The sequence below is a fragment of the Diabrotica undecimpunctata genome, chromosome 1, assembly GCF_040954645.1.
Source record: "Diabrotica undecimpunctata isolate CICGRU chromosome 1, icDiaUnde3, whole genome shotgun sequence".
NCBI lineage: Eukaryota > Metazoa > Arthropoda > Insecta > Coleoptera > Chrysomelidae > Diabrotica > Diabrotica undecimpunctata.
In genome coordinates, this window is record NC_092803.1 from 137,197,948 (window position 1) to 137,224,355 (window position 26,408).

Consider the following 26,408-nt stretch of genomic DNA (forward strand, 5'->3'; position numbering starts at 1 on the left):
CCCTTAAACTTGAAAGACCCATTTAGTAATAAAGTATGTTTGGGGCTATAGTATTCGATAAACATATACGTTTTCTTTTAAACCACTCCATTCAAGTATAAATTCTACATAATCCCTCTTAAAATTGTATTGGTTTTAAGTTAAAAGCATACTAAAGCGTATTATTTTCTCATAGAATCAAATATTTCGAACCAAAGTGCACATCCCCTTCCCGAAAATTAATTAGTTTAGGTCCAATTTATAAAAAGCCAAAATCCGATTTTATTTCTCAGTTTCCAGTCATTATTTGTATCAATATGCATTTCGACGTGCATATTTTTGTTGTTTAGTTATAGAGAAACTCACAATTTTGTAACTCTGACTGGCAATTCATTTGTTGCCGCTAGTATTCACACACAACCTCTTTTTGTCATGTCGAGTCAACCGTCGTTAGCAATATTTTTGCCGAAGAGGTAAAGATATCGTATTTAAATATCTTGAGGTCCAACTGTTTTTCTCCAGGCCTATGATCCTAAGCTGACCTCTTCAAAGGTGAGTAAACTATTGTGAGTGAAATATTTTATAATAATGTTTTTTTTTGCTGTTAGAGACAGTAACTTTTATCATTTTTTGTTGCTAGTTTATTTTTAGTTTTTTTTTTAGTGTGTTACTAAATTTAATAGTATAATTTTGTAACGTTAATTTAAGTAAAACGGAATAATAGCCAATGATATTTGTTCAGATTGTGGTCAAATATTCATTTGATTTAATTTTTTTTTTTTTTTGTTGTGAGATATTAAATTTTTTATTAAAGAATTTCCGTATTGTCTATTATTTAAATTATATAAATGACTGCAATCTGTTTTAAAGTATAGGTTTCTTGAATGACAATGTATCATTTGTTTTTTTAATAATATGAATTTATTAATAAAATATATTGAGTATTTTGAGTATGAATAAACGATGTTTATTTTTCATTTTTTTTTTTAATTCATGTTTGTTTAAAAGTTCAATAGACATATTTTTTTATTGTGAGGTATTTTTGTATTTTTTAGTAGAGACGATATAAATTATTTAGATTTTGTTGTAGAAGATAAAATAATAATTCTTCTAAAGTATTTTATTGAATATTTAAACTTTTCTTACAGCTTATGGTTAGATATGTCAATTTTTATGGTTTTTGGTTGATAATTTACTGATATGTTTTCTGACGTGTGTTTTTCTGATGTTTTTGGGACAAATGTTTGCTTAATTTATTTATTTTTGAGTTCCTTAATAAGTTTCAGGTTAAAATTATTGGGTCCATTTTGTTTTACAGTTTAGCTGTATTCTGTGTTTCTTGTTTTTTTTTTTGTCTAACTGTGAAACTGTGCTGGGGGACTGCTGTTCGCCTAAGTTCTGCTGCTTCTGTTGCTCAGTGTGAACTAATGTTAAAGTGCTATTTTCGCTTAAAACCGCTCTTAATTCAGCATGTGTAGTGTATTTAACCCAATACAGCAAACTCCGCCATCTGCTGTAATTATCACCAAATAATGCTCTTACCATTATGTTGCAATAAGCTCGTCAATTCTTTTATATCATTATATAGAAAGTTTGCAAATTACGCAGATTAACGAACATCACTTAACAAAAAAAAACATATTTTTATAGTTAAACATAAAAATTACAATTACAGGTGTTGGCTACTTCAACAATGGATCCGATAAAGTAAATACCTACCAAGTTGTGATTTCCACCGATGGTGAGCAGTCGTACGTCGAATTCTTATACCCTGAAAATGGGATTCAATGGATCCAGGGCACAGGGGATGAATCAGGTCTACCAGATGCCCGAGCTCAAGCGGGGATCATTTCCCCCGAGGGAAAAGTGTTTTCACTACCTGGATCCGGAACCGAACAAGTAAAAAATTTAAAAGAGTAAGTGTTATTCTCCTAATAATACTATTGTTTAAGTTACTAATTTTTATAAGTATATTTTTATGTAGCTTTGATTAAAGTTTCTAGGACTAGGTCTATTGTCTTATATGTCCACGAAGATTTTCTTTAACTGTGGTACCCTCAATCTGTAATTTTAGTTAAGACCATCAAAGTAAATAGACATTACATTTTACAGATACATTTTATACATATAAAACCAAGAAATTAAACTGGCGAATGAGACTGGTCCACTTCAATGCGCACAAAACCAATCACAAAAAGTGCAGCAAAATATTTCAGCAAAGTACACAGCGGTCTAGATATCAGCCTTCTTCGAACATCTAGAAGAAGCGCAACTAATCTGACATGAAGATGGCAAATGTGGCCTGGTCAAAACATCGTCAAAACAATAAATTATTTATTGTCAAAACAATAAATTAATTATTGTTTTGATTTTTTGAATTATTATATCATCCCGTGGACTGTTGCTGTTTTTTTGTCTCATTCTTGTGCATGCTGCTTTGTATTACATTGTATTCTGAAACATTTCTCATTTCTGTTTAATTATTTCCATTTCTATTAATCATGATTACTTCGGTTTTCTTTTGCGTTGGAAACAGGCCATGGAGCGTTCACTATGGTTCTCAATGCCTTATTTTGAAAACGAATGATATTCAAGTTAGAGTTGCTGGCTGAGCCCCAGCAATGCAATAGTGGAGACAGACCTAAAAGTTTTCAGCATTAAAGAAGAGATTAGAAAATACAATTAAAATACAGTAAAAAGTATAAAGAAAGGCTTAATGCGCATCCAAATCATTTCGTGAGAGAATTTTTAAACGCGGAGGGTGAAGTTCGCAGAGTAAAACGGCCTATACACCTAACGATTTATCAAACTGCATGCAGTACTGCATCGGTTAAAACTGCCGCAGTAACGATAAATCGTCAAGTGCGTAGGCAAATTGGATGCTGCGCAGTACGTAGTAGTCGTGTCGTTCGCAGTACGGAGCTTTCATAAAATATCGTAACAACGATCGTGTTTGAACGCAAGTTGTAACATGTGTAGAGTCTTGACTACGGCAGTATTATTGTTGATAGCCAGTTATTGGGACATTAATCATGGACATTAAACAAAAAAATTTCTGGGAAGTGTTTACTGAAATATATAGACAAAACAGCTGTCTATGGAATGTAAAATCAAAAGAATATGCTAATAAAATAAAGAGAAACTCAAGTTATGATATTTTATTTAAGAAATTTCAGAAACTGTTTCCAGAAGGGACAAAAGATGTAATGTAAAAAAAAATAAATAATTTAAGAACATCTTTTAGGCGTGAACTGAAGGAAAGATCCATTAACAACCACTGTTTACTCCATTTTCTCTTTTTTACTGATTTTTTATCATCTTCATCAATTAATACCGCAGTTATAAGGGCCGCAACTTTTCTTTTTGAAAATCTTGATGACATAATCCTCACTTTTTTAATAACAACACCACAAATACGATAAATGTGAACTACTGTAGTACGATATGTGTTGCATCGTATGTACAGAAAATGACAGTACTGCAAACCTTACGATTTTCTCTACGACCTGCAGTATAAACACGCAGTTCAATAAATCATTACGTGTGTAGGGCGTTTAAGGCGTTATAAACCAATTGATCTATCAAGTACATTTTAGAAAAATTATGGATATTATAAATGTTAAGTTATTTTATTAACTACTTTATATACTGTTATGATTGTTTATTTTGAGTTCAAACTTAGTTTATTGAGCCAATAAAAAAATTATAACTTATCTGTTATCAAAAGTAAAATAATCCTTATATTACCTGTGCTCGATGGATTCAAAAGATTTTCTAGTTGGCTTTTACTGAGATAGAGAAGAAAGGATAATAATACAAATATATTATATTACAAAGATTTACGTTTCTTTATTTTATATGAACGAATAAAACAATTATTAAATTCTGTCGTTATCTTATCAATCAGCATACAAGAAAATAAATCAAATTATTATGATAATAAGATTATAAAGCTACATACATTTATATTACGTGAAAAACCAATTTTACTTAAAATTTTCTTTACTTGAAAAAAAAGAAACCACAAAACTTTAAACTTTTGATTAGCCTAACAAAACCTCAGTTCTTAAATTTGAATGCTAATGACCATGATGTCGAAACGATCCTTCACAGATATAAAATTCAATTGTACAAACACTTACAGTTTATTTTCTTCTTGAGTTGTATGTTGGAACATACCCAGAAAAGTCCAGTCTCCTCAAAAATGTGATCTCCCCTTTTTGGCACCTCGGCTCCTTCTTTACGTCTCTGCAAACCTCCTGCAGACTACACAAAAAACACCTGATTCACTTCTCTCTACTCCGCTACTTATTTATGACACCAGGACCTCCTTTTGTCAACTTGATGCCGTAAGAATACTTTCACATATACTTTATAAAAATGCCCACGGTAGATACAAGGACCTCTTTTAATCTACTTGTTATCTCCTTCTTCAAACTATTCACTTCTTTTCGTTACGCCGGTATCCAAACTCACGAACCACACCCTATCTTGAGACACACGACTGTTTCCTTTCGATGACCAAAATATGACTGACTTCTCCTGTCTCATCATCGACTCCCAAATTCCCATTTAAAAACGACCGTCCAATCAAAAAGCTTAAATTGTGTTTACTATGATTTTGGAAAAGCCTAATTTCAGTTCAGAGAAAACTAAATAGCTTACTTTAAAATTGGTTTTTTTCAATACATCATTTATACATATTTCAAAAGATTAGAATATGGTCATTTAATACTCGACTCTACAAACAATGAAAAGATTAACTGAAAAGGTAAAATGTCTTCTAATTCTAAACAAAGGTTCTTTGATAATTTTGTTTGCAACGGAAACAGGTCGTTTGCCAAACAAATTTCTATTCTTATCTACACTAAATCTTATCTTAAATTAATATATACATTTTTGTTTATAATGATTTCTTAAAATTTTATTCCGATGGATATTTTTATTTATTTTTCTTTGGTTGGGAAAGAAAAAGTATGACAAATCCCCGCCTTTGCATATGATAAAAATTACTGAATTATGCAGGGATTTTTCTCAATGCAAAAACAATACCAGCATTTTATTCATAATATTTGTAAACATCGTTGATATTATAAATTCCCCTAATCTTGTCTGATTCTATGTGCTTCAACTCATAACTATTTATCCCATTCTCATTGTTTACTATGTACGGACCCTCAAAAACAGGCATTAACTTTCCGCACACATTGCTAGGTATGTTGGACACGCGCAATGCTCTCACCATAACCTTCTCACCTTTTTTGAAAGTAACTGGTCTTCTTTTTCTATTTTGGTCTTGCCTCTGGATATATTTTTCGTTTGCTCTCCGCAATCTCCTCTGTACATTTTCCATTATCTGTGTGTATTCCTTTTGTTCTCTATCTTCCCATGGTCTTAGTGGCATTATACCCTTCATTATATATTCTGGGGTCTCTTTCGTTACAGTGCTCGGGATGGTATTTAGATACGTTTCTACTTCGGCGACTTTCCTATCCCATCGTCGATGTTGACCCTCTGTTGTAATCCGTAGAAACTTCGTCACTTCCTGTATAAAACGTTCCGAAGGATTACTCTGTGGATGCCTGATGCTAACAAAATTTGTCTCTATTCCCCGTTCTCGAAGATGTCCCTTAAAACGATCATTTCTAAAATATGTTGCATTGTCTAGAAGAATCCTTCTTGGTGTTCCTACGGTGGCTATAAAATTGTCGATTTTTCTCATTATTTCTTCCCCTTTCGTGGTACGGCAACTGTATAATTTTACATATTTGGAAAACACATCTACCATGACTAAAACATGTTTATTCCTCTTCGTCGTCATAATTAGATCGCTTAACATATCTATTGCTACAATATCTAATTTGTTCCGGGATATAATATTTTTTGTAACGTTTTCATTTTTGAAATTTCTAATTTTATATTTTTGACAGATCTGGCACTTTTGTGTAATTTCTTTTGCGATGCGGTAATCTTGTCGGCAAATATAATTTTCTCGAAAAACCAGCCAGACTTTTCTGCTACCGATATGTCCATTGTCTTCGTGTAATTTCTGTATGATCCTTTCTGCCAATGTCTGTGTTATCACGTATAGTTCCTTTCCATCAATTCGTTTAAAAAATATACCGTTTTCCCTCTCCGCTCTTCTTTTTTCTCTTTCTTCCAGGTCTTCTTGATTTGTTCTAATTTCGTTTAACGAAAATACCCCTTCCTCTTGTGTCAAAATGTTCAATCCTACATGAAAAGCAATTGCTTCCTTTTTCCCCGAGTCTTCATCCCTTGTGAGAGCGTCGGCTATAATGTTGTCTTTTCCTTTTATATATCGAAACTCAAAGTCATACTCCTGTAGTAACAAAATGCCTCTATGTATACGATTGTTAACCAGACGATTTTTCATTATATGTACCAAAGCTGCATGATCAGTTTCGATTGTGAATTTTGCTCCCAACAGATAAAATCTTAACTTATTTACACAGAAAAGTACGCTAGCAAACTCTAGTTCAGTCACACTGTATTTTCTTTCGTGTGTTTTTGTCACCCGGGAAATAAAACAAATCGGCACTTCTTGATTGTTTTGTATTTGCGACAAAACTCCCGCAAATTTTTTTATGGATGCATCAGTTCGTAGTATGAAAGGCAAATTGTACATGGGGTGATATATTTTCGTTCCTTTCGAGAATTCCTCTTTTAAAATTTGAAAAGCTTTCTCTTGTTCTTCTTTCCAATTCCATTTAACACCCTTCTTCAATAATTTGATCAGAGGAATTTCCTTCTGGCTTAAATCAGGAATTAGTTTTTTAAAATAGTTGATCGTCCCGAGAAAACCTCTCAATGTTTTTAAATTCGTTGGTCTTGGGTATTCATCTATGAGTTTTACCCGGTCCTCAGCTAAACTAACTGTTTGTGTGTCCAATTTAAATCCCAAATATATCACTTCTTTTTGAAAAAATTGACATTTTTCAATATTCAGTTTTAATCCGGCCTTGTCCAATTCTCCCAAAATAATCTTTATGTGTTCCAAATGACTTGATGTATCTGGTGAATAAATGAGTAAGTCGTCGATGTAGTGCACTATGAAATCTTCATATTTATTTAATATTGTATGGAGAGCTCTTACCAATGCTGCACACGCACTTTGTAATCCAAACGGTACTACTTTAAATCGGTATACAATACCATCGATTGGGAAAGCGGTGTAATTTCTACATCTTTCTGCTAACGGTATTAACCAAAAACTATGTTTCAAATCAATTTTAGAAAACATGTGTGTTCCCGTAATTCTCCCAAAAATAGCTTCGATGTTGAGGGGTGATTCATATTGAGATACCGTGTGTTGATTTATATTCCGGGCATCCAAACAGAGCCTCAATTCTCCACTGCTTTTTTTCACAATCACGATTGGGTTGATGTACGGCGAGTCACATCTCTCTATGATTTGATCTTCTAACATTTTGTTAATTTCTCCTTTCACCTCATGTCGGTATTTATATGGGATCGGATAAGTTTTCGATCGAAAAGTCTTTAACCTCAAATGAATGTTCATAGTTTTCCAAACGCTGCTCTATATTTCTGTTATTTAGTTCTATTGTTTGTTTTGTTTCTTGTTGATTTCTATCCATTTTTAGTGACTGGAGTTGCATTAGTTGTAATATTTTATCTATTCCTGATGGTTCTTTTCTTTCCTCTATTATTGTAGCATTTCCTTCATTATCCGATCCTTCATCAATAATTGTTTCCTCTTCTATCTTATCCTCTTTCCTTTCTTGCGTTTTGCTTTGACTCCTTGTGGTCGACATGTTAGTTAGATTATTTATCCCCGCCAAATATGAAGCTTTGAAATTTGTGCAATAATATCCCCGCCAAATATAAAATTCGAGTAATGTTGCAAAGACGAAAACTTTTCCTCTTATCCCAAATGCAATAAATTCAAATAAATGCAATAAAATTTTAAAACTTTTGTCAGTTGTAAAAATCAATCAAATATCATAAATTATATCATGTAAAAATTTGTACCTAGAGAAATTTGAAATGTAATGTCATAAAAGCAAATATTATAAACTTTAACCATCGGCAAATAAATTTTCAATCAATCTGCTTTCTTTCTCTATCCGTTTAAATTTTAACTAGAAATACTTTCTACGCCTTACACGTTGGGGGCCATTTGATGATTGTTTATTTTGAGTTCAAACTTAGTTTATTGAGCCAATAAAAAAAATTATAACTTATCTGTTATCAAAAGTAAAATAATCCTTATATTACCTGTGCTTGATGGATTCAAAAGATTTTCTAGTTGGCTTTTATCGAGATAGAGAAGAAAGGATAATAATACAAATATATTATATTACAAAGATTTACGTTTCTTTATTTTATATGAACGAATAAAACAATTATTAAATTCTGTCGTTATCTTATCAATCAGCATACAAGAAAATAAATCAAATTATTATGATAATAAGATTATAAAGCTACATACATTTATATTACGTGAAAAACCAATTTTACTTAAAATTTTCTTTACTTGAAAAAAAAGAAACCACAAAACTTTAAACTTTTGATTAGCCTAACAAAACCTCAGTTCTTAAATTTGAATGCTAATGACCATGATGTCGAAACGATCCTTCACAGATATAAAATTCAATTGTACAAACACTTACAGTTTATTTTCTTCTTGAGTTGTATGTTGGAACATACCCAGAAAAGTCCAGTCTACTCAAAAATGTGATCTCCCCTTTTTGGCACCTCGGCTCCTTCTTAACGTCTCTGCAAACCTCCTGCAGACTACACAAAAAACACCTGATTCACTTCTCTCTACTCCGCTACTTATTTATGACACCAGGACCTCCTTTTGTCAACTTGATGCCGTAAGAATACTTTCACATATACTTTATAAAAATGCCCACGGTAGATACAAGGACCTCTTTTAATCTACTTGTTATCTCCTTCTTCAAACTATTCACTTCTTTTCGTTACGCCGGTATCCAAACTCACGAACCACACCCTATCTTGAGACACACGACTGTTTCCTTTCGATGACCAAAATATGACTGACTTCTCCTGTCTCATCATCGACTCCCAAATTCCCATTTAAAAACGACCGTCCAATCAAAAAGCTTAAATTGTGTTTACTATGATTTTGGAAAAGCCTAATTTCGGTTCAGAGAAAACTAAATAGCTTACTTTAAAATTGGTTTTTTTCAATACATCATTTATACATATTTCAAAAGATTAGAATATGGTCATTTAATACTCGACTCTACAAACAATGAAAAGATTAACTTACAGGTAAAATGTCTTCTAATTCTAAACAAAGGTTCTTTGATAATTTTGTTTGCAACGGAAACAGGTCGTTTGCCAAACAAATTTCTATTCTTATCTACACTAAATCTTATCTTAAATTAATATATACATTTTTGTTTATAATGATTTCTTAAAATTTTATTCCGATGGATATTTTTATTTATTTTTCTTTGGTTGGGAAAGAAAAAGTATGACAAATCCCCGCCTTTGCATATGATAAAAATTACTGAATTATGCAGGGATTTTTCTCAATGCAAAAACAATACCAGCATTTTATTCATAATATTTGTAAACATCGTTGATATTATAAATTCCCCTAATCTTGTCTGATTCTATGTGCTTCAACTCATAACTGTTTATCCCATTCTCATTGTTTACTATGTACGGACCCTCAAAAACAGGCATTAACTTTCCGCACACATTGCTAGGTATGTTGGACACGCGCAATGCTCTCACCATAACCTTCTCACCTTTTTTGAAAGTAACTGGTCTTCTTTTTCTATTTTGGTCTTGCCTCTGGATATATTTTTCGTTTGCTCTCCGCAATCTCCTCTGTACATTTTCCATTATCTGTGTGTATTCCTTTTGTTCTCTATCTTCCCATGGTCTTAGTGGCATTATACCCTTCATTATATATTCTGGGGTCTCTTTCGTTACAGTGCTCGGGATGGTATTTAGATACGTTTCTACTTCGGCGACTTTCCTATCCCATCGTCGATGTTGACCCTCTGTTGTAATCCGTAGAAACTTCGTCACTTCCTGTATAAAACGTTCCGAAGGATTACTCTGTGGATGCCTGATGCTAACAAAATTTGTCTCTATTCCCCGTTCTCGAAGATGTCCCTTAAAACGATCATTTCTAAAATATGTTGCATTGTCTAGAAGAATCCTTCTTGGTGTTCCTACGGTGGCTATAAAATTGTCGATTTTTCTCATTATTTCTTCCCCTTTCGTGGTATGGCAACTGTATAATTTTACATATTTGGAAAACACATCTACCATGACTAAAACATGTTTATTCCTCTTCGTCGTCATAATTAGATCGCTTAACATATCTATTGCTACAATATCTAATTTGTTCCGGGATATAATATTTTTTGTAACGTTTTCATTTTTGAAATTTCTAATTTTATATTTTTGACAGATCTGGCACTTTTGTGTAATTTCTTTTGCGATGCGGTAATCTTGTCGGCAAATATAATTTTCTCGAAAAACCAGCCAGACTTTTCTGCTACCGATATGTCCATTGTCTTCGTGTAATTTCTGTATGATCCTTTCTGCCAATGTCTGTGTTATCACGTATAGTTCCTTTCCATCAATTCGTTTCCGATGGATATTTTTATTTATTTTTCTTTGGTTGGGAAAGAAAAAGTATGACAATACATTAGTTTGTAATTTAAAAAGAAATGTTTTCATTGGAATTCTTACCTACATGTCCTATTTTAAGAAATGCATAACTTTAAAAATCTTAAAGTCGTTAAACTACATTAAAAAACATATACTATATAATAATTATTTTTGATGTATTTCTCTAAATATAGGTCTATCTATAGGAAGATTGCTAAATTAGCTAAAAGTATATCTTTTACATCTAGAATGGCAAATGCCAGTAATACACAAAAGGAATCTTGGCATATAGTTAATAATCTTAGAGCTAAAATTCCCCCAAATTACTGATATATGTAGTTTTAGACCCTAGTGAGCTGAATAAATATTACTGCTCGGTAGGTCCAGAACTCGCTGTAAAATTAATTCTTCTTCTGATCCAATGCATTTTTAAAATTAATATACATTGCAGATTCCTTTTATTTTCTTCTTACTAACTCAACTGAAATAAAAAATATTATACGAACATTAAAAATCCTACGGCTGCAGGCTGGGATGAAATCCCATCTAAAGTTTTATCCCATCTTTCTGATAATGTTCTAAAAGTTTTGAGCAGAGGCAATTAACAAGTCTTTTTCAACAGGTCACTTTAGTGATTGTTTAAAATTTGTTAAAGTTATTCCTCTGTATTAAGATTGTGACCACGATTTACCTGCTAATTATCGTCCTATCTCTTTGTTACCGTCGCTTTCAAAGGTTATAGAAATAATGATGACTTTCTTACAAAAACACAATTTAGTTTCTTTGTTTCAATTCGATTTCCAGTCATTAAAAAGTACATATAATTCCATCTTCAAATTCATGGAAAAACTATACTTGGACTTAAATAAAGATTATGTTGCTGCTGCGGTTTTCTGGGATCTATCTAAAGTCTTTGATTGTGTCAATCACAAAATACTTCTTAATAAACTGGAAAGATACGATTTTAGAGGCACTGCTCTAAAGTGGTTCAGTTCATACTTGGAGGAATGATTCCAGTCTGTATCAATTCATGAGCGCTACTCTAGTAATATCTTTATAAGTTGTGGCGTACCTCAGGGCTCTGTCTTGGGTCCTATCGTTTTGTTGATATATTTTAATGACATAATTAACCTCGACATTAATGGCCGGTTTACTATATTTGCAGATGACACTACAATTTTATGGCAGAACAAGGACTCTGAGTTACTGAATGGTATTGATCTGCCAAAAACCTTAGAGTAGTGCAAAGCTAGTAATTTGACATCTAATTTTTCAAAAACCAAACTAATTTCTTTTAAGAATAATCTAAACAACATTACTTTGGGCAATAAAGGCATTTGTTCTGACATCGTAAATAAATTTTTAGGTCTCTATATTGATAATAAACTTAAATTTAAGCAACACACTGTATATTTAAGCACAAAGCATCATCGGGTTGATTTGTTGTCAAATCATTTGCATGCCACTTGGATTTCAAGATTGCAAAAAGTATTTCTGTGGCCTTGATTGAATATAAGTTGAGATGCAGTATTGCCTTTTGGGGTAGCTGTTCTCTTCATCATTTTAGCAGACCTTTTATGCTACAAAAGGGAGCACTCAGATATTTATGCAAGGTCAAGTTTGGTACATCATGCAGTCCTTTGTTCCAGAAACATGGTATCTTGAAACTTCCTTGCATTTATATCGTTGAAATAGCGTGCTTAATTTTTAAAAGGCATAAAGGGGATATTTGGACAGATACATTTTTTAACACTCGTCTAACTTATGTGATTCCACTTCCAATTACCTCTTCTACATTAATTAAAAGATCATTTATTTACACTGGAAAGAAAGTGTTTAATCACCTACCACTCGATATAAGATCCTCAAGCAATGTCTTTGTATTCCGTAGAGCAATCAAGAAGTTTGTATTATCTAAGTGTTACTACAGTATCGAGCAATTTTTTGAGGACAGTTACACTAATTGATAGCTTATTTTGTAGTTAATATGTATTTTGATGTATCTTGTACTTTGTTTGCACTGTGTCATGCTGTGTTTTATAATTTGGGTTATTCAATCAACGATGTAACTCATTTTAGAAACAATAAATTTCAGTCTTTCTCTCTTAACGGATTGTTCCTAACGGTAGGTACAGATTGTTAAATAAAATGGAGTAAAAAAAACTTCGGTTTTCTGAATACATACTTTTAAGTCATTATGTCTAGTCAAAAACGCCATATAACTAGTCTTCTGGGTACCATATAACTATAGTTAGTTTTTTTTAACAAAGTAATATGGTGTGTTATGTGACTGACGTATAATTATTTATCGCCTATTTACCACAGGATCACTAACAAAGAAAACTAAACAAATAACCAAATTCATAACAACCACTAAAGACCTTTCAAGATGCAAACTTTAGTATAAATTAAATAAATTCTTTTACGTTATGTGTAGATGGACAAATATGGGATTGGAAGGTCAGTTTATCTATAGGATTGATCAATTGGAAATCGTTGAACCTGATGTCGATTTCGGTAAGTTACAAAGATTATTATTTTATATATTATTTTTTTTAAACCATAACATAAAATATAAGATTATTATTATTTTTTAAATCCATAACCATACTAACCGCACAACACCCCCTCCTTGTCTGTTTAATAGAACTCGCGTTCACAAAACAATAAAATCGATTTTATACAAGTCCGTGCGGTCCGTGTCATTTCCGCGCATCGCCATTGCCGAAAACAAAAATATCGTTTGGGATTAATTTCAGGCCGGGCACAGACGGGACCCGTCCGCAAAACGCCAATGTATAAATATACTCATAAGAATACATTATTGTTTTTTTTTTGCCGGGCACTGTCATAACAGGGAACGGACCCGGCACAGATATGTATAAATTTTTCATTTCCCCCTGTAGATTACTAGATATCAAGTACTTTTAAGCATTAATCTCTATTTCTTACTTTTCCTAAGATTAGTTTTATAAATTTTCTCCTAAAACGTCATGTTCTCGTTTTTATTGCTGCTCCCATTTATAATATTTCCTTTACTGGCGTTTCTGCTTCATTTTAATGAGTTTTCTATAGTAATTCATTTATTTATGTTTGATATTTTGTTTAATTTTATTCTAGATGTTATTCTCTTTATTTTTCTCGAGCCAAATATCTGGCTTTCTTTAATTACGGCTAAATTATAAAGTATATAAAAAAATGTTTAAAATAAAACTAATGTATATCAAAGACGTCTATAATCAAATTATTTTTTGTGAGATTTTTTGTGTGAATCAAAGTTGTGTTTTTGAAGTTATACTTCTATACGCGCGCTCCACGTTGGAAATTTGTATGGGAGTGAATCTGTGAAATCATTACATATGTAAGATAATGAGTAAGAGAGAGACAGAAGATATATTTTCTCTCTCTTCCTCTCTCGAATATAAAAATGTTCCTTTTGTATATATAATTTAATATTATATATATTATATAAAGATATATATATATATATATATATATATATATATATATACATATAATATTATACATATAATGAAATATTTATTAATATTATTATTTATGTGATATGTTTTGTATTATTTATTAAATGTTCATAATTATATTAGTCTTTTGTATTTCAAAATAATAATCTCAATAAATCACTGTATGATCCAGAACTGTCAATTTTGAAATACCTTTATGTCATGTCCTCGGTAGTATAGTAGTCAGTATCCCCGCCTATTACGCGGGAGTCCGGGGTTCGATTCGGGGAGGACTTTTTTATTAATATTATTACATTATTGTCATTTTTAAATACGTATGAATATTGCAGTTTAATTTGTATTGTATTATTATATTAATAACAACATAAACAATGAATTTTACTGCAGAGTATGTGTAAAAAAATGTTTGCATTCAACTCCTTTCATACATATATGAAAATAAAAATATACATATTCATCAAAATATTGATTTAATCCTTCATTGTTAGTAAGTTGTTATTAATTCTGTTTCTCTTTCTGCTATGTCTTACCTCTAGAATTATAATACATATGTAATGATTGTGCAGATTGACTCCCAAATAAATTTGTAACGGCGAATGCGTGTATAGAAGTGTAACTTCCACCGGCAGTCTCACTGGACTGCCACACCCGTTTCTTTTTAATGGAACACCCTATATATTAAACCATTTTTGAATATATATTTTTTTTAAATATGAAGAGTTTGTATAAGGTTTTATATGTCTAAACTTATTAACTTTTAAAATATTGACAGTTTTATTGAGAAAAAACGTAACATATAAAGAACTGTGGATTAGGTTTCCAAAGTAATAAAAATTTAAATGATATGTCAAAGACTTTCTATTGTAGTGTTATTTTTAAATAATTTAATATCTTTGCAAATTATCTCTACTTTCAAATGCAAAATTTTTTAATTTTTTAATGGGACACCCTCCATAATAGTAATGTATCTTATACAATCTTTCTTTCTTTTGGTTTAAGCTTTTACATATCTAGCATGGTTCGTTTTACAGATATTTAGAGAAGAACTATCGATTTTATTATTTTTTTTTTTTGTAGATTTTTTATTAATAAATTTTGTGTACCTACTAATATAGCAAACAAAAATTATAAAAATTATAATCTAATTTTATAAACATAAATCAAAATATCAGAAATTAAAAAAAAAAGTTTTCTATTAAAAATTAGTTGAATTTATTAATTCATTATGCTATAAAATAATATTTATCTACATTAGAAATCCTAAGATTTCCTACTTGGCGAAACTAAATTCAAATTTTTACCACTGTGCTTTCTACAAATTGCAAAGCAGACAGATTGATTAATTAGTCTACAAGGGAATCAATAATTTGCATTCCACATGCCGTTCATTAAGGCAAAAGTTCTTAGTGAATTTAGTTTCTAGTACTCGAAACCGAAAAAAGAACTAAAAAAGAAAGACGGTATTAGATTTAATTTCAATGCAGGGCATCTTCCAGCCGCTTACACGTATTTCAACCTTATTAGGTATCATCAGAGCGACATTAAAAATGCATTATTAACTATGTTAATTGTACAAGTTGTCCAATATCTTCAAGACAGAGTCGTATACGGTTGATAAACGAGTACCGAACTCCCTATAGCATTTCAGATCCAACGCTGACAAAGACATTTTGTATACAAATTTGCATATTATCCCGTGTTATGGGTTCGTCGTCGTATATTTTTTATACTATATCCTTGATATACCCAAAAAAATGGTCCATACTACCGTATCCGATCCAACTGTGGCTGTATTATTTAGCACACGCCTAACATTTATTGTACGATGCGGTGATGCTCCGTCAGGTTGAAACTACATGTTTCGCATAATTTCCATGTGAAAATCCTCTAACAAGCTAACAAGTGAATATTATTTTGTTTAAATATTGTCTATGTACACGTGTGCTTGGTTATAAAGTAATTTCCAGCCACTGCCAGTAGGTCAGAATGTAACCAGTGCAAGCGTAGCAAAAAATAATTACTAAATTTAATAGACAGCTGTGACTGTGATCAGCTAACCGATTATACTCGTTATTGTATTTCACATATCTATTTTATTCTTAAAGGTGGTAAATCTGATGAAGACGACAACACCTGTGCCAGCGCTAAAACTTTGTGTCATATCCAAGCGAGATGTATAGACTACGACGAAGGATTTTGTTGTGAATGTACTCCAAAACACTATGGAAATGGAAGACATTGTATTAAAAAAGGTAAGACATCAATTTTGAATAAAAAATATTAATTAATTATTTAAGTAATAACCTAACAAGATAACTTGCTCACGTCATCATATAAGGATTTCCTAAATGGTATTTTTATTATATCCATTTCAGTCCTGCCATAGCATAATAAAACGGAAAGTAGGGAGATCAGTGAAGATTCGGAAACTTACCCCTTCACCTCTTGGTAGATTTCAAATAAACATATGATTTCATAATTAAGAAAGAACTGTACAAGAAAAACAATTCAAGATTTGAAGATATTATGCAAATTAATCAGACTGATAAAACTTTGCCTAATTAATAATGAAACTAAAGTAAGGATGCAAAATAAATTTTTGAAGGAATTTACTTAAAGAAGAAATAATACAAGGCTATGCTTTCTTCGCTTTATTTTTTTTGTGCAACTTATTAGAAAAGCACCAATAAATAGAGAAGGAATAGGTACTAATATCTACCAAACTGTAGTATATGCAGGTGGTGGTAGATTTTAAAATACTAAGAAGATATGTTTATTTATTTCAAAGGTGGGACGCTAAAAATGAAATGAAATGGAATGAAAGAAGCCGATTCAATGCTAAAAAAGCTTGAGCAGGCAACAAAAAAAGTCGTCAAAAGACTAAACTCATGAGCACACAATTAGAATAATGAAAGACAATCAAACACAGAAGCTGCAAAGAATTATGGAAGAAGGCAGAATATGTTGCGAGATTTAAAAAAGACAGGTGAATATTAAGAATATTAAATTGGAGAGCCTGTGCAGACAAGAGTAGCAGAGGCAGACCACCAACACGTTGGAATGATGATATAAAAAGAATATATGGACGCTGGATTACAGCAGCTTAAGACCAAGCATAGTGGAGCAGTTTGTTTAATGGGGGCCTATATCCAGCAGTGGACTTAACACTACGATGGGAGATGATATTCGGCAAGCCAGTTATTTACTTCGATACATAAACGTTTGAAAAAGTTAATATTGTAGTCATTTTTAGTTGCTCATTATTTTTTTAATGACTAAGCAATAAGCAGTGTTCTATAGTTCTTTCAGTCTTCTTCTTAGCCTTCTGTCGTCCATGTTTGGACGTAGGCCTCTCCCAACTCCTTCCATTGGTCTCTATCCTGAGCAACATATTTCCAATTTGTTCCGGCTATTCTTTTAATGTCATCAGCCCATCTCATCTATGGTCTTCCTCTTGGTCGTTTACTTTCGTAAGGTCTCCAATTTTGTATTGTAGTATTCTAACATTGGTCTTTTTGTCTAGCAATGTGATCCGCGAAGCTCCATTTAAGTTTGGCAGCTCCATTTAAGTCAGTCTTAAACAGTCTTAAATAGTTCTTTTAAATAGGAAATTTTGTTTATTTTTTAGATGTACCTTTAAGAGTCAATGGAAAAATCTACGGCAAAATCAATGGCGAAAAATTAGATGGTTTGGACTTGCAATCTTATGTGGTAATGTCTGACGGAAGAGCATATACTGCTATATCAAAAGTGCCTGAATCTATCGGATTTGACATTCAGTCAATGCAGATCTTAGGAGGCGTCGTGGGATATTTGTTTGCAAAACCTATTAGGACTGCTCTAAATGGGTAATATATAATATTTCTATTGTAAAAACTGTACTATTTAATGTAAACATAAATAAAACCGAAAAAATCAAAATAATAATTCAAAAAAAGAAGCAAAATGCACAAAGAGCCCTGAGCTAGAGTATTTAATTATTTTTTCACGCAAGTTGTATCTATCATCATAAGCTTAGGAGTCACTAATTGTCGACTTATTTTAGACTGGACAAATTTTCCTGCTTCCGTATCTTTTTGAAGAGATATCACATATCTTCTCATGTATTTTGGGTATTCTTCTCTTCTATTTTGGGTATTTTCGTGGCTATATTATTTTTATTGGGTCTATTGTCATTTGCGTTTACATCTCGTCCATTCAATAGTTCGTCAAATTGGTTTCCCCATGCACACAAAACTTTCTTCGTATAATGTAATAAATTATTATAATCCCTTATATTTGATCCTCTCTTTTGATCTGAAATTGAAATTTTTTTTGTCTCTTGCCTTTAGTCTTATTATTAGTAGTAATTAGTAATTTGTAGTTTTCTTCCAGAATTTTACTATTATTTTTCAAGTTCCCTTATCTTATTTTCTACTTTTTCGCTATAGCTTTAATACACTTTCTTTCAGTTCTTCATTGTTTTATTTTAGGCGGGTGGCTTTTGACGAAAAAGGTCGATTTCATACCCACAAGTTGAAACTTATTTTAATCGATAGATTATGATGCTAATATGCTACGTTTAAAAGTTAAACAATTTTTAAATTACAAAAAATTACTTTTTCGCTACAAAACCATTTTTGAAGCGAAGCGTGTATACTGGTGTTGTATTACTTTTTTGTCTATCGTAAAATGCGCCAGAATAAGCGCCACAAGATGGCGTCGTCACGGGCAGTGTCACAGAATAGCGTTTCTTCACATCGATTAAAAAATTAAAAGAATATTTGTCAATAAAAGATTCGATTCGCAACAATTTTCAAAATTTAAAGTTCATAAATGCCATACAATTAATAATAATATTGAATCATCTGTTTAAATTTTTAACACACTTCTCGTTTTAAAATAATTTTATATAAATACAATTATTTTTACACGTATAATAATTAAATATACTATCAATGATATTTATTTATATTTTATTATATTTCGTTTCCTATTGACAGGTGTGTCAGAAGTAAACATATAACTTTGTTAATACGTCAATAGGTGGCGTTATGAGCAAACATAATAATTAATTGAATTATTTGAATATAATATAATTTGTTTAAAATGTAAATAATTATTAAATAATAAAATTAGCTTATTCAATTTTAAAAACATTATTTAAATTTTGAAAATACAGAAAACATAGTATAAAGCTTCGCCCTAGTCTACTGTACCGCCCACTGTAACATATTTTTTTAATAAATTGGTTTATTTTAAGACAAAAGTTACATTCGTGATTTTTCGTAAAATATTTACTTTAAGCGTAAAATGCAAATAAACAATTAACAATGACAAAAAAAGCCCAATCTTAGCGTTTTTCGAAGCCATTCGAATTCAAAAACAAAAAAAAAAACGATGAAATCTTAAGTCAAGTAGTTTCAAAATGCGTAATTCTATTTCGATCTTATATTGCAAAAGTCACTTTAAAAAAACCATAAACAAATTGATATGCCGTTGCGCTTCGGGATATGTAGACTTGACGAACGTCTGAACTTTAACGTTCGAACAGGTTGATTTTACATAACAGTTTGCCCAAAGTTTACGACAGGATTCTGATTATTTATAACTTATAGAAAATTATTATAATTACATATTTTAAATTTCTTTTACGATTAAATGCTAAACATGTTAGAATTTTATTTTATATTGTAGAATATACAGTGTGGAAACCACTTATGGAACAAAATCGTTTGGGTCCTTATTATAGAAAATAATAAAAAACTCTGAGGCACTTTAACTTTTAAATTTAAATGTGGGCTGTTTAAACATAATTTTAAATGTACAGGGTGATCCACGCAAGTCTGGCATAGTCCATAATCCTTATTATTTTTAGTGAAACACCCTGTATATTTTTATGTTTTTAAAAGATTCTGAACAACCTGATTTCAACGAACTATATCATGTAGGGTCTATAATGAATATTACAAGGTGAAATTTTGAAATTAATAATTTATCACGTGTTATGGTATTATTTTACATAAGCTAAATATAGACAATACACTTCTACTCCAAGTGTCAGTATATTGTGGAAAATTTCTGTTTAATAACCGTGTTAACATTTTTTGTCATAAATAGGTAAAAACTGTCTAGATAGTCTGCTAATTAAACTAAATCGTTAAATAATGCGGATTGTTATCAATCACTTGTTGGTGTGTTGTCATTTTACATTAAAATAATAAATTCCTAATTAAAAGCTGATTTCTTGCAGAAAAAAAAAATGAAATATTTACCTAACCGAGACCCACCTAATTGAGAAGAGAACTTGGACATGTCAAACCATTAAAAAGAAAACCGAACTTCATTGAAGATAAGGTTAAAGTGTTAAGTGTTGCAGATAAGTGTCTTGTTAAGTGTCGCAGAGAATCCAATGTCAAGTTCACGTCGAATTGAACATCAAAATAATGTGAGTCACACAACTGTCCTAAGGTGTCTCCATGAAGAGAAACTTCATCCATATAAATTGACATTTGTGCGGGAGCTAACAGAAGACGTCCCAGGTCGTAGAATGGATTTCTGCGAAAGAATGATGGATAAAATTAACACAAATGAAATAGCTCTTGGCACAATTCTTTTTTCTGATGAATCAATATTTACATTGAACGGAGAGGTAAACCGACAAAACTGTAGATATTGGTCAGCGAAGAATCCTCATTGGATTCGTGAGACACACAATCAGTATCCTCAAAAGTTGAATGTTTGGGCAGGTATTATAGGAGATCATATTATTGGTCCTATATTTGTAGATGGTAATTTGACAGCGGAAAAATATTTAAGCATGCTAAGAGACGATGTTCTTCCTCAGTCGTCTAACTTATATCCCAATCCAATGGATCCGACCCTACCGCATGAAACTGTTTGGTTCCAGCAAGACGGTGCAACACCCCATTATGCTTTAATGGTGAGAAATTACGTGAATGAAATCTTCTTCAATAAATGGATTGGACGAATGGGTAGTATTGAGTGGCCAGCTAGGTCGCCAGATCTGTGGAATTATATCAAAAACAAAGTATACGCAACACAACAAACTAGCATTGAAGACCTCAAAGAAAAGATAACTACAGAAATACGGAATATTTCACCTCAAACTTTAAACAAAGTTCGGGACGAGTTTTATAGGAGACTGTGTTATTGCCAACAACAAGGTGGGGAACATATTGAGCATTTATTTTAATGCAATCCAATCAATTACCTCGAGTATTCTATGAATTAATTGTCTTGAAGAAAATTATCCTTAATTTCAAAATTTCACCTTGTATTATTCATAATATACCCTACATGATATAGTTCGTTGAGATCGGGTTGTTAAGGAGTTTTTAAAAACATAAAAATATACATGGTGTTTCATTTAAAATACAGATTATGGACTATGCCAGACTTGCGTGGATCGCCCTGTACATTCAAATTAATGTTTAAAAAGCACACATTTAAATTTAAAAGTAACGGTACCTCAACGTTTTTTATTATTTTCTAAAATAAGGACACAAACAATTTTATTCCATAAGTGGTTTCCACACTGTATATATTTTTTAATGTTATAACATAAACAAACCAAGTTTATTTTTGTGTCCCAGCAAAAACATTTTTTAGTTTAAATAAATAATTAAATAACACAACGGTAGTTGAAACAAAGAATAAATTAGTTTCAAATAAAAAAGAAATTTTTGTTTGTATAAAAATTGTTATAAATAAGCAGGTTCCCGTGGTAAAGTAATTTTTTATAATTTGTTTAAAACTTGTTATGTTGCCATATAAAATTTTCGGTAAAGTTTAATACATAGCATTGACATCATAACCTTTCGATTAAAACAAATTTTAGCTTGTGAGTGTCAAAACGTATTGTTCTATTTCTATTCCACTTTCTTGAGATTATATCGTTTTAAATCATGAATGTGTTGCTTGTGTGAGTCCATTTCAAATAGACAAAAAAAACAAACAAACAAAAAAAAATAAGTCTAGTAGACAAAAAAAACTCAATTTTTACCAGTTCCTCTCCTACAAAGTGATTAAATTAAAGGTTTTAAATTTAATGTCTGTTTTATCCTTTTAATTGTGTTCTGTTTGTCCCTAAGTGTCCTTAATTGTTTTAGTTTTAATAATTTTACCATATCTGACATCATAATTTTCTGCCAAAACAGAAATCAAATTCACTTTATCAAAAAATTTGATAATTACAAGTTAAAGAAATTGCACACCCACAAAATTGTACATGTAATTTCATTCATTGTCATACAACGGTCCTTTTATTAAAAAAATTTCAACAAATTAACACACATTTCTAAAATATATCTCTTAAATAAATATAAATAACTTTTAATAATTTAAATAATATAAAATATCACTTTCATTTAACAAACAATCACATAATACCTCATTCCTATTTCATTTGTTAACATCTCTCCCCTCAAGAAACTTCCCCGCTAATTGTCAAACAGTTACAATAAAAACCGAAGATCACCCATCATCAGCAATACAGGATAGTTTGAACTATGTTTCCCGAATCATTAACTAATAATTCTTGTACCGGCATCATTTAACTTACTTTGTACCGTTTGACCTGAAGATGCTTTGCAAAGTGTAGAAAGCGAAACCGGCCGTTTTGGTAGTAAAATTAAATTGATTATGAGTAAGTCTTATTTTATTTCTTTTACCTATATCCTTTTATTTATTTATAAATAAATTAATAAATTTTTATTATTAATAAATTTTTCTTCTTAATTTAGTTTGCTTGTCCAAAACCATGAACAATTTTGTTGACCCACTTTCCATCTTGGGCTTTTCACATTCCGTATATCCTATATTTATTTATGTGCAGAATAGTTGCAAAGCTTTTTGAATCGTTATGGTGCACATTTTAAAATTATTTTTGAATTGATTTATATTTTCAAAAGTACGCAATTTACAATCTTTCTTTCTTCAATATATTCTTCTATTTTCTCATGTTCATTGTGAGAAGACCCCTGTTCGTGTAGTTCATCATCATCAACATCATGCAACTTCTTCTGTCCACTGCTAGACGTAGGTCTCTCCCATTTTTTTGCCACTCTTCACGGTTCTGTGCGACTTGTTGCCATTTCTTGAATATTCGTTTAATGTCGTCCATCCAGCGTGTTGGTGGTCGTCCTCTGCTGCGTTTGTCTTCTCTTGGGCGCCAGTCAATTATTTTTCTGGTCCATCTTGAGTCTTTTAGCCTCGCTATGTGACCTGCCCAATTCCATTTCTGCTTGGCTATACATTCGACGACCTCAGTGATACCTGTTCTTTTCCTTAGGTCTTGGTTCCTTATTTTGTCTTTTTTTGTCACGCCCAGAATCAATCGTTCCATGCACCTTTGTGCCACTCGCATTTTTAGTGCTGTTGTTTTTATGAGAGTGAGAGTTTCTGCTTCGTATGTCATAATAGGAAGAACGCATTGGTCTTCCGTTTCATAGCTATTGGGATGTTGCTCTTAAAGATGTCTCTTAGTGCACCATACGCCGCCCACGCAAGTGTTATTCGTCGTTGAAATTCACAGGTCTGATTTTCAGACGTGTAATTAGAATGGTTTTAAATAATCGTATAAAAGGCATTTCTTTACATTGTAGGTATCAAATTACAGGAGGAGTTTTTAACCACTCTGCCACAGTAACTTTTTTAAATACTAGTCAGACAGTACGATTAAAACAAAAATACCTTGGTCTAGATGTTTTTGATCAACTAAGACTTGAAGCTGATATTCAAGGAGATATACCATTACTACCAGATGAATCACGAGTAAGTATATATTTTATTTATTATATTTGATTACTTTAACTCTATATCCCAGACAAAAAAAAACATTAAACATTTATGAGGTACAATCAAAATTATTTTAACATTACAAGGGTAAGATGAAAAATTATAGGCTTGCTTTATAGTTAACACCATTAGAAACACTTTGTTATGATAGCGCACTTGTAAGAGTCAACACCAAATAGGAACTTGATTAAAAGATAGTTTTGGATATTCAGCTGTTTGTCAAATAAAACTGTTGTATTTTTGACAGAAAAACTTTAATATCAAAAAACAGAAAACATTCAACACTTTAGTTATCAACAGCAAAAATAGGGAGTGGTGTTTAAACGAGGTTGTAAATCGATTAAAAATCATTCATGTGAAAAACTGCTAAAAACAGAAACCAAGGATTGAAAACATAAAGGATCTGTTCCCACTGAGTCAGAAAAGTAATTTAATGTAGAAAAGGGGAGTTAGGCAGCGTTATGACATGTCTACTATTTTGTTTAACGTAAATAAAGAATGCATCATCAAAGCAAAACTTTGGAATAAGGAAAGATTTCTAAAATTAACAGAATCATATTGAGTAACATCCATTACTCCAATGGTACAGTAATCCTGGCAGAGAGCGCGCCAAAGCTTCAAAACAGTGATTTTTTTTCTGAAAACAGGCTTTGGCAGAGCCAATTAGCTAGACTTGTTTGTGTTTATTGTTGAAATCGACTGAATTTTAATTATTAGTGATTGCAGATTCATGGTCAAAATTTTCTTGTTATTAGTTATCAAAACAGTGATAAAACATTCACATTAGATTTCTTGAGCTGTTATACCACAACCGATGACAATGAAAAATTTGCATAGTTGCGACTTCAACCAAAATAATAATATCATTGTTTTATTTTGTGATACCTTTTTATCTATATCTTGACATAGAGTTTCTACAATGACTTTCACTCCACAACGAGTGTCTCACGTATCTTTTACATAATTAGTTTGCTATTGGTTAATTTGGTAATTTCCAAAGCTACACTACACCAAATGTCTAAATTAAAGACTAATATATGCAATAACAGTGTCGGTTTTTATTATGAATAAAATGACAATAACTATTCCTATTATTTTTTAGGTTACAATTGACGAATACCAGGAAGAATACACCCGTACAGCCCCTGGAGTTATCCAAATGACATCTCAAAGAGTGCTTCGCGTTTTAAATCCCAAAGGCGACGAAACGGTGCAGTACTATACAGTCGACCAAAATTTTGTATTTGACTATTGTAAATTCGAAAATATAAGTGTCGGAGATACGTGGAAGTTGAAAGTTGGGAAAAACTTCATCAGCTATGAAAGTAGAGAACAAATTATTCGATTTGGATTAAGTAATAAAATTACACCCTTAGGAGGTAAATATTTTTACATTATTTTAGGTATTTTAATTGTTTTCGAACCTGCTAGTAGGTTGAAGACACATTTATAATTTTGTGTTCGTATTGATTTTTAAGATTACTTTGTGAAAAGTAATTATTTCGTAAAAAAATTTTGCATAACAGTCGTAGGGGAGACCAGTCTGTGTTGGCACCCCTAACAAAAGTTATCTATAAAATCCTTAATCAAATAGATACAAGACGCTTTTTTCCACGAAAAAGTTAGTAACACATTACTCTTTGTAATAACAAAAGATTTTGACAAATAAAACAAAACTTAGACTTTTTTTTCATACCCGAAGAGTCGGGTAAGATGGCATACTTTGTTTTATTATGGTTTATTTTGAACTCCAAGTTAAATATTTCAAAATAAATAAAACAAAACTGTAAAGGAACTCAACGAATCCAGGTTTCTTCCTTATTTATTCCTTAATTTTAACAACAAATATGCTAAAGAGTTGGACAAGTTTTTTTTATTTAATTATTGGCTTTGGATAACTTGATCCATTCAGCCACGATAATGTATTTGACTACTTGAATTTGTTAATGATGCATTGACCTATTGCATTTGTTAAAAAAATAGTACTTCGCCTAGAGGTAAATTAAAAATATAATGTAACCATCAGTATCACAAGAATCATTAGATTGACAAGAAACCATACTTTCATTCGTTACATTTAGGGCCCTACCCAACTTAAAGTGAATATTTAGAACCAACAAGGGATTACATAATATAGGGATACTTTTCACGCTAAGGTGCCTTTCATAGCGACTTTATTATAGCACAAGACAGGCAACGGCTAGGAGATAAATATATAATATAAAGAGAGACAGAAGGAACAAAGCTAGATTTATACATTCCTTTTTAAATAACCCCAAAAAATTTGGTTAAGCCTAATATTACCACGAGAGATATATATAATAGAAGATTGACACTGAGGAAGAGGTATTTGTTCTCTTAACAGATTTTCCAATAGATACTTAATAGCCGCAATATTATATATGCACCCGAACATCTAATGATTGATATCGTCAGTGTTACCAGTAGAATCACAGAGTTCTGTTTTACTTAACTTAAATCCATGAAGATAGGCTTTCACAGTATCAT

General features: G+C 31.4%; 1 protein-coding gene across 5 annotated transcripts in view; it reads left to right on the forward strand.

The window, feature by feature from the left end:
* Nucleotides 1-26,408, forward strand: part of Ndg (Nidogen) — an 87,056-nt gene that overhangs the window by 22,226 nt on the left and 38,422 nt on the right. For all 5 annotated transcript variants that reach the window (XM_072520007.1, XM_072520002.1, XM_072520019.1 and 2 more), the window contains exons 4-9: nt 1,655-1,895; nt 13,058-13,137; nt 16,208-16,354; nt 17,731-17,950; nt 23,708-23,876; nt 25,003-25,279. In XM_072520007.1, coding sequence (XP_072376108.1) covers nt 1,655-1,895; nt 13,058-13,137; nt 16,208-16,354; nt 17,731-17,950; nt 23,708-23,876; nt 25,003-25,279 — 1,134 coding nt within the window. The remainder of the gene's footprint in view (nt 1-1,654; nt 1,896-13,057; nt 13,138-16,207; nt 16,355-17,730; nt 17,951-23,707; nt 23,877-25,002; nt 25,280-26,408) is intronic.